Below are 16,790 nucleotides of genomic sequence, written 5' to 3'. Positions count from 1 at the left end.
CTCTCCATTTGTAGCGACTATGTTCCTAGGAGCAAGCCCAGAAGTGAGCAAATGTGAGGCAAACGGGATCTTTAGCCAGGTAAGAGAACAGGGACTTCGACAATAGCAGTCTTTGTGCTGCAGCCACATGTGAGGAGCTGCCCGGAGGATAGAGTTTCACTGTAGTCTTTGTGGGAGAGTCTATAGGGGGAGGGGGGACGTATGCGCATGTGTGTTGCTTGATAATCGTGCAAAAATGAATTTTCACCAAATTAATATACATTAATTTCCATTGAAATCACATTGCCACTAAACATATAAATGTCTTACTCTGGGCTTAAAAATCCAAAAGCAACCCCTTGGAATAATCACATTGCTTTATTTACAATAGTTTAGCTTTGTTACGAAATAAAATCCATGTATGCCTCTCTAAAAACAACAGCTTTCAGTTACCATGTCAGGTAATAAATTGGCTATAAATAATTCTTATTTGAGGTTGTTATACAGATGGGGCATGCTGAGTCCTTCTGGTTTGAAACACCACACCCACAACCATCCTATATGGATTAGGATACAAGGTTCAAGAGGGTTCAAAACACTGTGACATGTAAGCGTTCTGGATAGTGATTGAAATTCAAATCAATTCAAGAATGTTTGCTTATCTTTAAGTGAAATAATTAATATAGATCTGTGTGCATCCTGTACAAGATTCAAAGACTGGAGGGGCATCGGTAAGATCTCAGTCCTCAGAGAGCAGTCTGTGAAAGTGGTCTGTCCTCCTCTTCAGAACTCCGCGAAAATCATCCTATGAAAAAAATACAGCCAATAAGTGAACATATCAGTGTATAGGGTGGTTTTAACGACCAAATGGTGTGACAAGACTGATATCTGGGCTTGTACTAGCGACATTTTAAACTGCAACGGAAAAGTAACTGACTCTGCTACAATTACATATCAGAGAGTTGACCTTCATATTTTCAGCTTATGTGCATATTTAGTTATATAAAAACGACAAAATCATCAATTCAATCATCATCATCAATATGAATTCTGTGAAGTGTCGCTCTGAAAATATTGCTTAGCAATGCCTCGTCATTGTATGAGAACTCCTTATTACTGTTCCAACGTTACTGTACATAGGAGTTGGTGGAATGGGCGTTAACGCAGCCCCCCTACAGGATTCCAAATTGCAGCTCTATCGTCAAAATTAGCAACCCAGTTTAAAACAGACAACACTAGATTTGAAAACCGGAATTGTTTAGAGGACATTTTGAGCTACAAAGTAAGGTAAATTGTTATCACCGAATGTCTAGCTTTATACATTTGCGGTTTTTGTGACATTGTCACGTCAGAGTGGGCGTTAATGTAGCCCCGTTCACTACATCAAGCCAACATTACAAGTGTGAAAGGGAAGACAACGTTGCCTGGTGCAATACACCACAGTTACAGTAAAACGTCTGGTCTCACAGCAAGAGTAACGACCATGATCACCACTTAGAGAACTCCTAACAGAGCACTGTAATGCTTTAAATGGTAAATCATCCACAGTTAAATGACTTGTTTTTTTTAACAAGGTGTAACGAATCTGGCTCAACGGATGTAGGTTTCTGAGATAAGCCCCTCATTGGTGCCGTTCAATCCCAACGGCACCAATCAGATTCAATCCCCCAACACTATTCTGCAAGGACCCCACTGGGGAGTTTAGCAGTGCCCAAGACGACTGTATTTGGTTTAAAGAAATACAGCGTTCCCCCCCCCCCCCCCCCCCCCCCCATCTCAGAATGATAACCGGGTGCAGCCAGACCCAGCGTGTGGAGGAAGTTGTGGCTCTCAAGACGAAGGTGTCAACTCACTGCCCCCGCCAGCCTCTCCAGGTAGGGGACGAGCCTCTGGAGCTCTTTATCATCCTTATCTCCCGACCAGCTCTTTATGGGAAGCATATTCATCAGCTACAAAAACAAAAAAAACAAAAAAACAATTAAATCAACGCTTATTGATCAACCCTGTTAATGATCAAACAAATAATGTGAAGTAGATTGATTTACGTGGTAGGGGTAGGTGTGTGGAGCGTTGTCCAAGACAACAGTCTTGGCCAGGTCCCTGTTAAGCACCCCCAAATCTTTCACATAGTGGCCCAGAACACAGGCACAGTCCTCTTGATACAACCGATGTCTGAAGAGGAAAAACAAGGAATCTCTCATTTCTGGAGCTCAAAGCTACGCTCTGCTCTGTGTACATGGACAGAGTGGGTCACTGACAAAAATATAAGCAAATGCCTTATGCCATTTTCACATGCGAATAGCACCTGAATGTAATCATCAGGCCTAAATATCTTTACATGACCACCTAATCAAAAACAAAGGTTTTCCATAAAGTTCTTAAAGCTGCAGTATGTGACTTCCGTGTGATGAGCCTGCTTCAAGCTAGCTACGCACTAACAGCAAGAGAAAATTCAGTCTGCCAGGGTTAATTCAGTCTTCACTCCCACAGTGTGGGTTTGGGTACGACCGCACTCCCATAAGGCCATGGGAGAATGCCCCGTGTTGCTGACTTGGTCGCAGCACACGTGCACACTTTTAATCAGGTGTGGTCACGCCTCTATGGGAGGAGGCACCATGAACTCTCAAGTTTTATTTTTTTATTTTTTTTATTTTTTTAAAGCTCTGGTGTCGACCCCACCCCACATTAAATTAAATGAATTAAATTGCTGTAGCAGAGCCAAACAGCGGTCTACAAAGACACTGTTTTCACAGAGGAGCTCAATCATTTATCCCTCTCAATTTACCCTAGCAGTGCTTAAACATTAAAAATTTTACTGCAGCTTTAAGAGAATGAGAAAGAGAAGCTCGTTGGGTCATACCGAAACAATTTTCGCTTTGGATCCAAGATGTTGAGTATCTTCTCTGCGTATTCCTTCTTTGCAGACGTGTAAACAAAGATCTATAGCAGGGACACGAGCAGAACGTGAACGTACACATTACACCATCCAGCCTGTCTACCCCAATCATCTATGGATATGAGGCCTTCATAAAAGAGAGTGGTCATCATTGCCTTTGATTAAGTCCTAACAAAGCAGTAGTTTGGAAAATATAGGCCACTAGGGGGCACTCTAAATTTGACAAGAGATAGGCCTACCTCAAAGACCTTTGACATAGCCTGCAGAAAATCCTTCACGTATGGTCGTAGAATCATATAGACCTGAAGCAAAACACAAGCAACAATGAGGGTTTAAAATTAATTCATATAACAACCGTCAACACACCCTTCACAAGCCTCACAGGGACCAGTTGAAACAAAAGGTCGAAACCCCAGCTGTGAATTGAGAAGTTCAGACTACTTGCCTTGTATTCGTTGTCCTGGAAGGAGGTGCGGAAGGTGAACTCTGCCTCCTCAATCACACTGAGAGAGCTGTACATGAGGGTTTCATCCTACGGCACATGGTAACAGTCACACTGGCACAGTTAACGATTTCAATTGTAAATGGTACCCGTAACTTGTACATATCACAAGTAATGATCCTTGAATGCTAGAAAGATGCTAAAATACACCAGCAAAGTCTTATAATAACTTGTTTATTTAGGAGAACTCAACCCACCATGGTAACTCCAGTCATTATTAGGTTTCAAAATATTTCACTCTATGACAGTCAGAGACATAACTCCAAAACAAGCATCACCACCCACACATTTCCAACAGCACACACATTAAAAACATCGCACAAATTACATTCTGTACACGTACTGTATATACACTCACGTACTGTATATACACTCACTGCACTCCCATTTTGTATATTGTATTTTTCACTGCTCATTTGCACTCTCCTGTGGTGTCCCTGCACCCCATCTAATGGTGTCTCCATCAGTATTACAAAGCAACATTACAAAGCAAATTCCTAGTATGTGTAAAAACTACCTGGCCAATCAACCCGATTGAGATTCTGATCAAAACTCTAGAACATTTACCAGGTCCAGAATCAGGGTTGCTTGGGGTGTGCTCCTGGTCTTGGGTGGAATGTCTCTAACACTGGGGTTTGACTGCGGGGGCTGTTCTGGAACATTCTTGATGAAGCTGAAACTGAAGACAACAACAACACGAGCTTTGAATTACACATCAGAGGTGTGAATGGGGCAGTCAAAACTACAAACATAATGGGAAAAACAGGTCTGTCCAGTAGGCATTCAAATTGAACACTAGGCCAGAAAAGTAGAATGAATTGCAGCCCCAGAAAGAAATCCAGGCTACTTTAGAGCACAACATAAAACTCACGGGCTGAAGACGTCATCGTTGTCCTCCACCCCTTCAAGAAGGCTGATTGAGCCAAAGCCAAACACGCATTGTTCTGGACTTATGAGCACATCGCCTCCACTGGGGGTTCTACAATCTGAATGGCAGATGACACTGTCTCAATAAGACCCATGTGTACTACAGCATCACTGAACACACTGAACTATTGTCTTTTGTTGACATCATCTTGCCTCACTGACAACCGAATGACAAGCTCTGTGACAAAAATAAAGAATGGGATGTACACAGGGCTGAAAATTGGCGACTAAATTTCGGAGGCTATCCGCCACGCTGGCGGGTAAATGTTTGTACCAATAGAGTCATGTAATAAATTATGCGTGCAATGTCGCCACATTCATGTCATGTTTGTTGTGTGTTGCACTTAAATAGCTCCCCCGCTGCACCAAATAAAGTAGCACCAAATAAAGTTTTCAGTCACATGACTGTTGCGGAGCCTCGCGCACTAGGAGAGACTGGTGACGCGAGGCTACTCGCGCACAGAAAATCGTTCCCATTTACATCAGAGGACGCGCGCTACTACAGTCGACACCTACAGTAGATGTGTACCATCCTGTCTCTGGGCTTCCATAGCATACCAAGCCACTGTTTCTCAGAATGGATGTCTTTGATCGCTTGTCATGTAGCTTATAAGCTCTGAAGACGGTACTGGTTCCTCCTTGAATTACTTCACTGGTCATCCAGCTCAGGTTTAACTTTACATGATGACAGGCTGTGAATATGTTACAATATATGTATTTTGTTCATGAACACATAAAGACCATGAGGTTAAGGCTCATTTATATCTCATATTTGTGTAGGGTTAGGTAGTTATGGATAATTCTACACCGTGGAAGTGAATGGAAATTAATAATTGAATTTTTATGAATTGCAATGTTTCTAGGCATCGAATTAAACTAATTTATTTGAAATTTTACTTTGGCCTCTTCCTTAAGCATGTATTCAACATAATACTATTATCTGAATGAAAAGTACTGAAACAGATGTATAATGTGACAAAAAAAAGGCAATTTATTATTTTGGCCGGTAAAAAATATACTTGGCCGGTGGATTTTTTCATCTACCAGTCCCCTTGGCAGGTGAGCCAAAAAGTTAATTTTCAGCCCTGGATGTACAGCGGCTACCTCACAGTCTAACAGAAGAGAGCATATTAATAGAGCTGTCTGAGTTCAGTCTAGGATTCTACTGCACTTACAGCAATTTAAAAAAATTGACCCATTACACTTACAGCAATTTAATAAACTCAACCCATTATATTTACACCAATTTAATAAATTCAGTCCATAACAGGTAGACGACCTGTGGATGTCATGTCATGTCGTGAGAATTGTGTGTTCAAGTTTTATCACAGCAAAGCAATAATCCCAGAAGCAAACATCTGTGAAAGTTATGGAACACAGCCATTAAATGACTCAGTAAGCATATGTTTGATTCACTTACTTTCTTTGGTGGGCGTGAGGAAACGTACGATGGGTGAGTAGATATTTCGCACAGCAGAACTGCGAGAGCCAGGGTCCACATCGGAGAGTACCGCTCGCACTCTGATGGGGGTCTTGAAGTCATGGTCTGAGAGGGAGAAGGAAAAGGAATTCAGCCGATGTCATTCCGCCCCCCAACTAGCGAACAATGCGCACTTAAAGCAAAAGCTTCAGACAAACCTTCACCATCTCTGTCTTCGAAGACACTCCGTCTCTTTCTCCCGCGACCCTGGACTACAGGAGGACGCCTCATGGCCGTGGGAACGTCCTCATCAGAGAGAGGCCAGTTATGCTCAGGTTCAGGAGCTTTCTCTTCACCCTACACAGAGGAACAGTTTGATTATAAAACACCGTACAGTACATATAGACCTGTAGCTGTGAGGGTAGCCGGATGTCCAATCAGCAGAGCTGGAGCAAAGGCTTTTAGGCTGGTGTACCACAGGAGTCAAAACTCCATCCACACCCAACTCAGTAAATTTTATTCGTCACATACTCGTATGATGAGCAGTGAAATGTTATTGAGCTCTGAAGTGTGCTTAATAATGTGCAAAGTAAAGTAAGTAAGAAAGTGAAGATGCAAAATATGTACAAGAACGGAATGAGCTGAAAGATACGCGCTGATGAATTTACAGTTGGGTTGGATCTCCAAAGATATATACTGATGCATTTGGGGCGGCACGTAGCTCAGGAGGTAGAGCAGCCGGCTGGGGATCGCAAGGTTCAGCTTTCCATTTCTTGCCAAGATACCAGAAAAAACTGTGGCAACCCAGGTTCACACTCACCTCTTCAACAATAATTTGTTTGAGCAATATCAATCTGGTTTCCGATCTCTCCACAGTACCGAAATAGCCCTAGTCAAAATCACTAATGATTTATTGGTGGCTGCCGATTCTGGTCTTCTTACCATTCTCATACTTCTGGATCTCTCTGCAGCATTTGATACCATCTCACATTCCATCCTCCTAGACAGACTAGCCTCCATTGGTATCACTGGCACCCCTCTTCACTGGTTCAACTCATACCTCTCAGGCCACACTCAGTATGTACAACTCAAAGATGTCTGCTTCACACTCCTGTCACCACCAGCGTCCCCCAGGGTTCTGTTCTGGGCCATCTCTTTTTCCTAATCTATCTTCTACCCCTTGCCAACATTTTCAGGAAATTTGGTTTGCAGTTTCATTGCAACGCAGATGACACCAAGCTCTCTCTCTCCACCAAATCAAACCTCCGGCCCCCTTACGGAACGTTATTTGAAATCAAATACTGGTTCACAGCCAACTTCCTAAAACTAAACAGTGATAAAACAGAGGTAGCCTACTCCTCATTGGTTCCAAATACACCCTAGCCAAACCTCACACGGTCTGCATACTTCCACCTACGTAACATCAATCATCTCCACCCCCCACTTACACCCACCAGCACCGCTACTCTTGTTCACGCCCTGGTCACATCTCGCTTAGATTACTGCAACTCCCTCCTCATTGGTCTTTCACATAAGTATCTGCATAAACTTCAACTAGTCCAGAACTCAGTCTGCTCGCATCATTACTAGAACCCCCTCCATCAATCACTTCACTCCTGTTCTCCACCAACTGAATACAGTTTATGTTCATCCTACATTATTATCCGCTGCTGTTTTTTGCGTGACTCCTGTTATTCTTATTTCCAAATTGATATTACTGATACTGATACTATATAGCTCAAATTCATAAATCACTTGTTTGATTTTCCCAATGTGAAGTGAACACAGCATTACAGCGTAGTTTTTTTCAAAAGCCTCCATCTGTCCATTACACTAGAACGCAGCTCCGGATTTCGAGCGCCAAAACGTAGCTCCAACCGTATCGTTCCTCCTCCGGGTTCGAGTTACGGTCGCAATAGTGTAATTGCTAGGTGCAGAATTAGAAATTCCTATGTATCTCGATGGACACTCGGAATTTCCCCAGACGCCTGATGTGCAACAGCCTCTGCTGTGACTTCCTCACCACGGTGTCCATGTTTTTAGTCCATGTCCTTGGTGATCTGGACAGTGGACACCGAAGTTGTCCACTCGCTCCACTGGGGTTCCACTGATGTTTAGAGGGCTGTAGGTCCTCTCCTGCTTCCTACCGTAGTCCACTAGTATCATCCACTCGCTCCACTGGGGTTCCACTAATGTTAAGAGGGCTGTAGGTCCTCTCCTGCTTCCTACCGTAGTCCACTAGTATCATCCACTCACTCCACTGGGGTTCCACTGATGTTTAGAGGGCTGTAGGTCCTCTCCTGCTTCCTGTCGTAGTCCATTAGTATCTCCTTCGTCTTACTGGCGTTCAGGTAGAGGTTGTTGTCCTGATATCACCTGGTCTGGCACCTCACTTCCTCCAGGTAGGCCCTTATCATTGTTATAGATCAGGTCTACCACAGCTGTATCATCAGCGAACTTGACGATGGAGTTGGAATTGTAGGTAGTGTACAGGGAGTACAGCAGTGGAGACAAGACACAGCTCTTGAGGTGTGGCTACCAACCTTCACCACCTGAGGTCTACCCGTCAGCAAGTCAGGGATCCACCTGCATAGGTGTTTATTTCCTGGTCCTTTGAGTTTGGTGATGACGAGTATGGATAGGTAATGGTGTTGAAAGCTGAACTATAGTCAATGAACAGCAATCTCACATAATTCCTGTTTTACATTACATTACAGTCATTTAGCTGACACTTCTATCCAACGCGACTTAAAAGAATTGCATTTATCTAGGATGAGCCAATGCACTACGACTTGCCAGAATTTACAAGTGCAACGCCTTCATCTCCTGTTTCAGTGATGATCTCACTCAGTGTAACCAAGAATTTTACAAACCATGAATTTTACAAACGGTGAAAATCTCGATAACATCAACTCATTCTACAAAGCACTGGCACCCTAGTGATACGAACAGCACACGTGCCACGGGACACACCACATACTATAACGACCGCTCGCCTACGACCTATTTATGGTATAATCCATAATCCAGCCAGCCTCCTCTGCCAGACGCGCGGTCAGTGTTGAGCTTTCTGAACTGCGGCGGCAAACGACAACAGAAGAACTGCAGACTGTTTTAATCTCTATCTGGCTAAAGTCATATCAGACCGATGACCGCTGACAAACCAGGCACTGCTTTGTTGACGAGCTCAGCCCAATCTGTCTGATCGGTCTTTCAAATGAAAATAACTATAATAATATGATTAAAATTGTGATAATTAAGATTAAGGGCATTTAATTTACTACATGTCAACAAAGGTGCGACACATGAGTCCGCTAGTGGTAGGTAGTAACCTGGTGATGGGAAACCAGACTAGCTACTTCATGCGTTGTTTAAAACCAAACTCGCAAGTTACACGAGCGCATGCGTGGTATCCATTGTTTTTAGCAGAGACCAGCTAACGCAGCTAGCGGGTTCTAGCCTAGAGCTCCATGGTCTAGTCTAGTGCTAGCGGGTTCTAGCTAGGCTAAGAAAGCTGCTCGACTAGTGTCCATAGCTAAAGCAAGCTAATGAAATGTACTAATCGATATTTCCATAACACGTGCAAATAAAACCAAAATATTTAGAACTGGTCTAACGTTACCTCTTCAACTTACCTTCCTGCGGGTTCGTAAGGACCGGTGCTGACCGTTGAACTGCGCCGACGAACGATCATTAACATTTCGAGACCTTAGTCTCATTTTCGCAAAAGTAATAGCTATGATCATACAAGAACCGTCGATCTCGGACAAAGAAATTTCGATCCGACCTGAAAGACAGGAACAGTCAGGTTAGCACCGTTGCCAGTTCCAACAGCCGAGTGAAGCTCCGCCATCAGCCAGGACGTCTTTAAATCTGCCGGGCTGGGATAGGTCGACTCGTCTTGCTCTGTTGGGCTCGGATTGGCTGGAATAGATCCACTAGCATGGCTCTGGCGGGCTGGGGTAGGGGGTAGGTCCACTCAGCGTCCACTAGCCTGGCTCCAGCAGGCTATTGGTCCTCAGCGGTAGCTGTAATCATTGGGCGGTGCTTCACGGGCCAACGTGATAACACATTCACGTTGCAGTGGTCTGATAATACATCCACGATGTTGGTTCAGAAAGACATTAAATCAAATTATCAAATTTCGAAACTGTAACCAATTGACCATTTCATGGGACGTTTATATTTACAACAAGCCTACCACAGTTTACAGTGCAGTTTACTTGCACCAAGAAGTCATTGCCCTATAGTGACCTACTTTGTCACTTTGTCACAGTATCTGTGTTGTTAAGCCTTTGACACAGTAGCACAGTCTCTGAGCTGTTAGTAACCATTTGACATGGTAGATGTAGTGTGAACATTTTCAGGATTCTATCTCAAAAACTGTATTTTTGACAGTATTTTGAAATATGTCCTCACTTTGTCCCCTCAAACTACTGCTGTACACGAAAAATACACTACCCACAATCAATGTGAACATTTTCAGGATTCTATCTCAAAAACTGTATTTTTGACAGTATTTTGAAATATGTCCTCACTTTGTCCCCTCAAACTACTGCTGTACACGAAAAATACACTACCCACAATCCTGTAGTGTAGTGCAACAGCAATGTCTCCACCAATCAGAGATGTTGTCGCAACCCCGCCCCAATAGCGGACCCTAGGACTACAACTGGCTAAATTTACTGATTGAGAGGAGACCTGTGCCACTGACTGTCTGATTGGTTTCCACCTGTCTTGTTAGTCTGTGTATATACAGGTGCATCTCAGAAAATTAGAATATTGTGGAAAGCTCATTATTTTCCGTAATTTAATTCAGACAGTGAAACTTTCATATATTATAGATTCATTACACATGTAGTGAAATATTTCAAGGCGGATTGCCTCCATACCACGTTCCATGTTGATGCAGCAATTTGTGCAAAAGGAGCCCCCACCAAGTATTGAGTGTCTAAATGAACATACTGAACATACTGTCCAATCATAAAGATTAAAACAAAAAAAGGCTTGAAATATTTCACTTTGTGTAATGGATCTATAATACATTAAAGTTTCACTGTGTGAATTAAATTATGGAAAATAATGGACTTTTTCACAATATTCTAATTTTCTGAGATGCACATGTATAGCCTACATGTAGCTCCCGTCTTGTTCTTTGTCTGTTCATCATTTGCTGTAGCTTTGCGTTGTCCCTGATGTTTCCTGTTGTCCCTGATGTTTGATGTTGTAAACTTTTTGTTCTCCAATTGTTGAGTGCGTACCTTGGTTTTATTGTTTAGAAAGAAGAGGGCCTTTATGGCAAAAGATAGGGAGGAGGCCAGGTCAGTCCACAAGGAGCTGAAGAGGGAGTTGAGAAAGGCTAAGAACAGTTACAGGGAGAGGCTGAGGGTAAGCTGGAGCAAGACAGCTCCAAGGATGTATGGGATGGAATGAAGAAAATCACTGGACAAAGTGTCTCAGGCCCAGCTATGGGGGGAGGTCAAGAACATGCTAATGAGCTGAACCAGTTCTTCACTCTGTTTGAACTGGCTGTCACCTGATGACCTGGGTCATTTTGCTGCTGAAGAAGGCCACAGGACGAAACGTTCTTGCCCTATTTAATAAAAGAGAAAATCAACGATTGTGAGTGCCGGTATCTTCACTCCTCTATAGTCAACTACCATACCGAGCACCCATTACCCTCTTTTTTCTCACCAAGAGTTGTGCGCGCTTGTTGTTTTTCTAGTTCCGCACAACATCAGCCCCAGGGTGCTTAAGGAATGTGCGGTCCAGCTGGCGGGAGTGTTCCAACACCTATTCACCCTCTCTCTGAGGCTGAAGAAGGTGCCACAGCTGTGGAAAACCTCCTGCATTGTGCCGGTACCCCAAAAAGCATGCCCCAATGACTACAGGCCAGTGGCACTGACATCACATGTCATGAAGGTCTTCAAGAGAATGGTTCTTCATGTACCAGGCCTGAATCAGCGTGGACGATGCCATCATCTACCTGCTCCACAGAGCCTACTCACACCTGGAGGGGCCAGGAAGCTCAGTAAGAGTCATGTTCTTTGACTTTTCCAGTGCTTTCAACACCATCCGTCCCCTCCGGCTCGCGAAGAAGCTCCCAGCTATGCGGGTAGACCACGACACAGTGGCCTGGATCACAGACTACCTCACCGGCAGGCAACAGAATGTCCGTCTGCAGGGCTGCCTGTCCGATATGGTCATAAGCAACACGGGCGCCCCCCAAGGAACAGTCCTGTCACCCTTCCTGTTCACCCTCTACATCTCCCTCTACATTCAGCTACAACTCTGGAGCGTGCCACCTCCAGAAGTTCTCAGACGACTCCTCCATTATGGGCTGCATCAGGGCAGACGATGAGGAGGAGTACAGGGATGTGATCAGGAGACTTGTTGAATGGTCTGAGGTGAACCATCTCCAACTCAACATCAGCAAGACTCCTCTATGACAAGCTGTGGTGGATGGGGAGTACCTTCAGCCACAGGCTCATCCCACCTAGGTGAAATACGTGTGTGTGTGTGTGTGTGTGTGTGTGTGTGTGTGTGTGTGTGTGTGTGTGTGTGTGTGTGTGTGTATGTATGTATGTATATATATTTATGTATCCATATACACAGTATACCCCCTGCTACTCAGCACCTACAAGATTGAGGATGTGCATATGACCACACTATCATTTTGCACTGATTGAACACAGCCACAGTTACTCTGCCATCAGGAAGACAAGCCAAAAAATGTTTCAAACCCCATCCAGTTTGTGCATGAAACAGATACATACATGCATACATACATACATACATACATACATACATACATACATACATACATACATATACAGTATGCTGCCACGCCTCGTGATTTAAGTTTGTTTGACAACGTTCTTTTGTAGAACTTAAGTTTTATTAGAAGACCAAGCGAAGGCCAAAATGCCAGCTTCTCACTTGGCTCAACAAGAACATGACCTTCTCTTGGTGTCTGTGGTTGGGAGTTCAAGGCCCTGGGTGATGCAGAATAAACACGCTAATGCCTACTCAGGCATTGTACTGTTTGGATTTCAGACACATGATTTTGAATATATTTTTAATTTATGTTTTAAATAATAATAATGGGAGCTCATGTATTTGTCCCGTCTCCTCCTCCTTCCTCAACACGCCCGGCCCCACCCAGTGCTGCGCAGCAGCTGTCATTTTAATGACATTTTGATGTAAGAATATCACTGAAACCTCAGTTAACGTTTTAAGAAAAGGTGATATTTATTTAAAATTCAAATTAAAAATAAATGTATTCACATAAACACAGAGTAAATATGCAAGAAAAGAGAATTAACCCTCAGAAAAAAGTTGTAATATAGAAAATCTCACATTCTTAATAGCATGTTGGGGCATTTTCTACACCTTGCTAATAACTGGTCATAACAACATGCCAAATCCTCAATTCACCAGCTTCCTGTATTCTGAGAAACATTCCACTCAGTGAAATAATAACGGCATATAAAATGAGGAATTACTATACATGTACAGAACTAAAAAACTGTACTGTATCTGAGAAGTATCTGTAGACTGTGGCAGTTTGTTGCCGGGGTATTACCCACCAAAATTTAAAAGTGCTACATGACAAATAACATGTAACCCACCAATAACAAGAGAGAGAGAGAGAGAGAATGAGAGAGAGCAACCCCTTGTGTACACACTAATCTGTAACGTTAGCCCTAGCAGGGATAAATCTGTAAAACTGGAGGTAGAAGTATAATTTTCCTGAGAAGACAAAAGCCTCATTAAAACTCCTCATTTCTCCAAGTACATTAAAACAATAGTCAGCCAAACAAGAGCTGGTATGCAAAACTAGCATTTCCACAAATCATTACTTTACTGACTATCATCACAATAATGATCACTATCACCAATATTTTCCAGATCCTTATGAATGCTTACCATCATCATAATAATGATCATTATCACCAATATCTTCAAGATCCTTATGAATGCCATCTGCTCTAAATGTAATCTCTGTGTGCTGGGTTGCACAACATTTCACAAAAAGAAAGAAATATCAACACATAAAATAATATAAGTATGATATAATCTAAAGTCATCCAAGGCTTTTTCAGAAGCATATATTTAGCTCTATATACAAGTTAATTCAGAGAAGAATTGTCACAGCATAAGGCATCCATGTAATTATAAATCATTTTTTCTTATCATTGTATTTCATTTTATCTTCACATGTTGTTGTATCCCTGCAGTATACCTTGCATCTACCTTGCAGTTAACTAGAGCAAGTAAGTGGTAAGTTTCATGTTTTAAGGTTGACAATTCATAGAGAGAGAAACAGAATTAATGTACAAGATTACATTAATTCTAAGAGTATACATCAATAATGGATCACCTTACATGAATTTGAAAGAAATAAAATATGAGAGGTAAATCAAATAAAAACATCAATTAATAGAATCAAATTAGTTTTAGGTTTAAGTCCAAATTGTACATCTTGCAAAGGAATAGGGAGAGCAAGACATTTGGAGACAAGACCTGTAGGGTCAAAGGAGACAACATCATGACAGAGAATAACAGACATGTGTGATTGTAATCCACCAGAGGGCAGCAGCGGTGTCAAACCCCCACATCCCACACACAAGAAGGCTTCTCTGGTTTCCATTGCATTTTGCCAAAACAATCCAAATTGATTATAAACTATGATTATTGACAAATTTGAACTGTCGTCAGATTGTCTACAATTATCTTTCCTCAAACCATATTACATTATATACCAATGCCGCACACACAATTTGCCATTTAAGTCAATACAGAACACAAACTTGTTTCATGAACCTCAGTATAGAATATATATATATATGAGTAAAACAGAACTTCATAGTGGTATTGTGTAATGGTCATTAGAAATAGATTTTGTCCGAGCTCAGTCCTTGAGGTAGAGAGGAGCTTCATGCGGGTCAAATGGTTCAGCTGGAGATATGACCATGAGGTATTATACAACGTTGTAACATGATTGTCACTATGACATGACCAACATCCTCTTTCCCTGAGGATGCTGAAGACATTAGAAAAGCACTGCATGAACCTGCGCTGTAGGTGGAGAATGCTGAGAGCTAGCTTTAGTACCTTTACTTAAGATAAAAAATACAAATCTCTGAGTGCTGCAAAATCAATGGATATGTATTAAACCTAACGCCGGGTGCATTAATGTTGCCTAAGGGACACGGAGGTCAGGGGTCAATCTAAAAGAGCAGCTCTGACCTAAAGATCAGAATTGATTGGGATAGCCTCCTTCATCCCTTCATCTTCAACATATATATTATGCAAATCTCTGTTTTCTTTTCAGCCATGTATCATGATGATAACTGGCTTTGACATCTGTCATTCTAGGACAGGAGGTCACATGGTATCCCCTCAGGGTCTGGTTAGCCTCTCCTAGACACCATCCCTCAGAAACAGTACGATTACCCATGTTCAGTACAGTAGCATGATCGTGTGCAGGACATTAAAGAGAGAACGCCTTAATGCATAGATTACCCTCACTTCATACTGGAGTTACTTCACAAAACTACATTTCCCTGACCCCTGTTGGCAGGGTTGCACCCACGTTTCAGAGTCTAAGAGACAGAACTGAAAACCTGCGCCGGAAAAGGTTAATCATTTCACGCAAATGAATACCTCGCAATAATGTACCCCTTTCCCTTAACAGCAAATTGTTTTTACATATATGTGTTTTTTTAAAATTCCCTCCTTAAATATGGGCTTATGTCAGAAAACTGTTGTTTTACAAAAAGTTTTGAGGATCACAATTCCAGCATTATGGTATAAATTGTGATCGGTCTTAATGGCATGGAATCAAACTGCCTTGATGGAGTGACGGTACACAATGAGAGCACAGAAATTGCATAAAATAGCCCACTTTGCTGATTTTGATTTGTTTTGTTTACATATTCAGCCATAGTGGAGAAGTGATGCTCCTGAATTCAAGTGGGGAGTGTTTAAAGTGAAAAGAGCAAGAATGATGCCTTACTACACATAAAATATATGATTATTGTGGAGAACAGAGCAAGTCACTTGCCCAATTAGGATAAAATAAGTATTATTAGCATACTTATACAATTATATTTGACTGGAACAATAGAGGGATCAGTATATTTGGTGAGGTACACATTCACGTCAGTACAATGACTGAACTTTTAAGGCCTCAAAGCATATTCTACAGCAAAGCATGATTATGTCCTGCATCGCTATGGAACATAGAAACAGGTGTGCGTAAGGCCAGTCAGGCTGCTGATCTGGAACTCTCTGGAACATTAAGCTGGTCTAGAAGACTCTTTCCAGATCACAGCTGAAAATAGCACTGGATAGGAACTTGGATCTGAGAGGAATTCATGCAAAAAGTTAGTGTATGTTCTGTGAGATTCATAAGTGTTCATATAATCCTGAGAAATTATCTGTAAAATGCTGTCAAGTGTTCCACTATATAACATTAAATAATTCATTATATCAGGTTTCTCCTTTTCTCAGTCCCAGAACGTTTTGAGGCACCTCAAGCAATCAACCTTATATATCTGTGGAAAAGGACACACACGGAAGCAGCGTACTTTAGATAAACAAGATGCCGTAATCTAGACTACTGAAGTGTTGACTACAGTACCAGCCAGACTAGACAACTGTCTACTACCAGTCAGACCAGAGAACTTCTACCAGCCAGACCAGAGAGCTGAATAAGAGTCTACTACCAGCCATACCAGAGAGCTGAGTGATTGGATAAAATGGGGCAGGACAAAGAACAAATGTTTCCTGAGTAAAACAAACTGTTACACAAAACACAAGCTGAGAGATAAACAATGACTGTTTCATAACTAGAAGACTGTGAGATAAACAGTGATTGTTTCATAACTAGAAGACTGTGAGATAAACAGTGATTGTTTCATAGCTAGAAGACTGTGAGATAAAGTGTTTGTTTCATAACTAGAAGACTGTGAGATAAACAGTGATTGTTTCATAGCTAGAAGACATGAGCTAAGAGATTAACAGTGATTGTTTCATAACAAGAAGACACCTGAGAAAAA

General features: G+C 42.1%; 1 protein-coding gene across 1 annotated transcript; it reads right to left on the bottom strand.

Moving 5' to 3' along the window:
- Positions 1–367: 367 nt before the first annotated feature.
- On the bottom strand, positions 368–9,572 carry ctdspl3 (CTD (carboxy-terminal domain, RNA polymerase II, polypeptide A) small phosphatase like 3). The gene is made up of 11 exons (XM_084445015.1): positions 9,360–9,572; positions 5,943–6,081; positions 5,725–5,850; positions 4,249–4,363; positions 3,945–4,056; positions 3,321–3,407; positions 3,115–3,177; positions 2,840–2,919; positions 2,025–2,151; positions 1,833–1,928; positions 368–784 (listed from the first exon to the last, which is right to left on the bottom strand). The coding sequence occupies exons 1-11, from the start codon at positions 9,468–9,470 to the stop codon at positions 719–721; spliced, it is 1,122 nt and encodes a 373-aa protein (XP_084301141.1). The 5' UTR covers positions 9,471–9,572; the 3' UTR covers positions 368–718.
- Between the last annotated feature and the right edge of the window lie 7,218 nt (positions 9,573–16,790).

The sequence above is a fragment of the Borostomias antarcticus genome, assembly GCF_949987555.1.
Source record: "Borostomias antarcticus genome assembly, chromosome: 10".
Lineage (NCBI taxonomy): Eukaryota > Metazoa > Chordata > Actinopteri > Stomiiformes > Stomiidae > Borostomias > Borostomias antarcticus.
The sequence above is the reverse complement of the archived record's forward strand: the minus strand, read 5'-3'. Positions and strand labels throughout refer to the sequence as shown.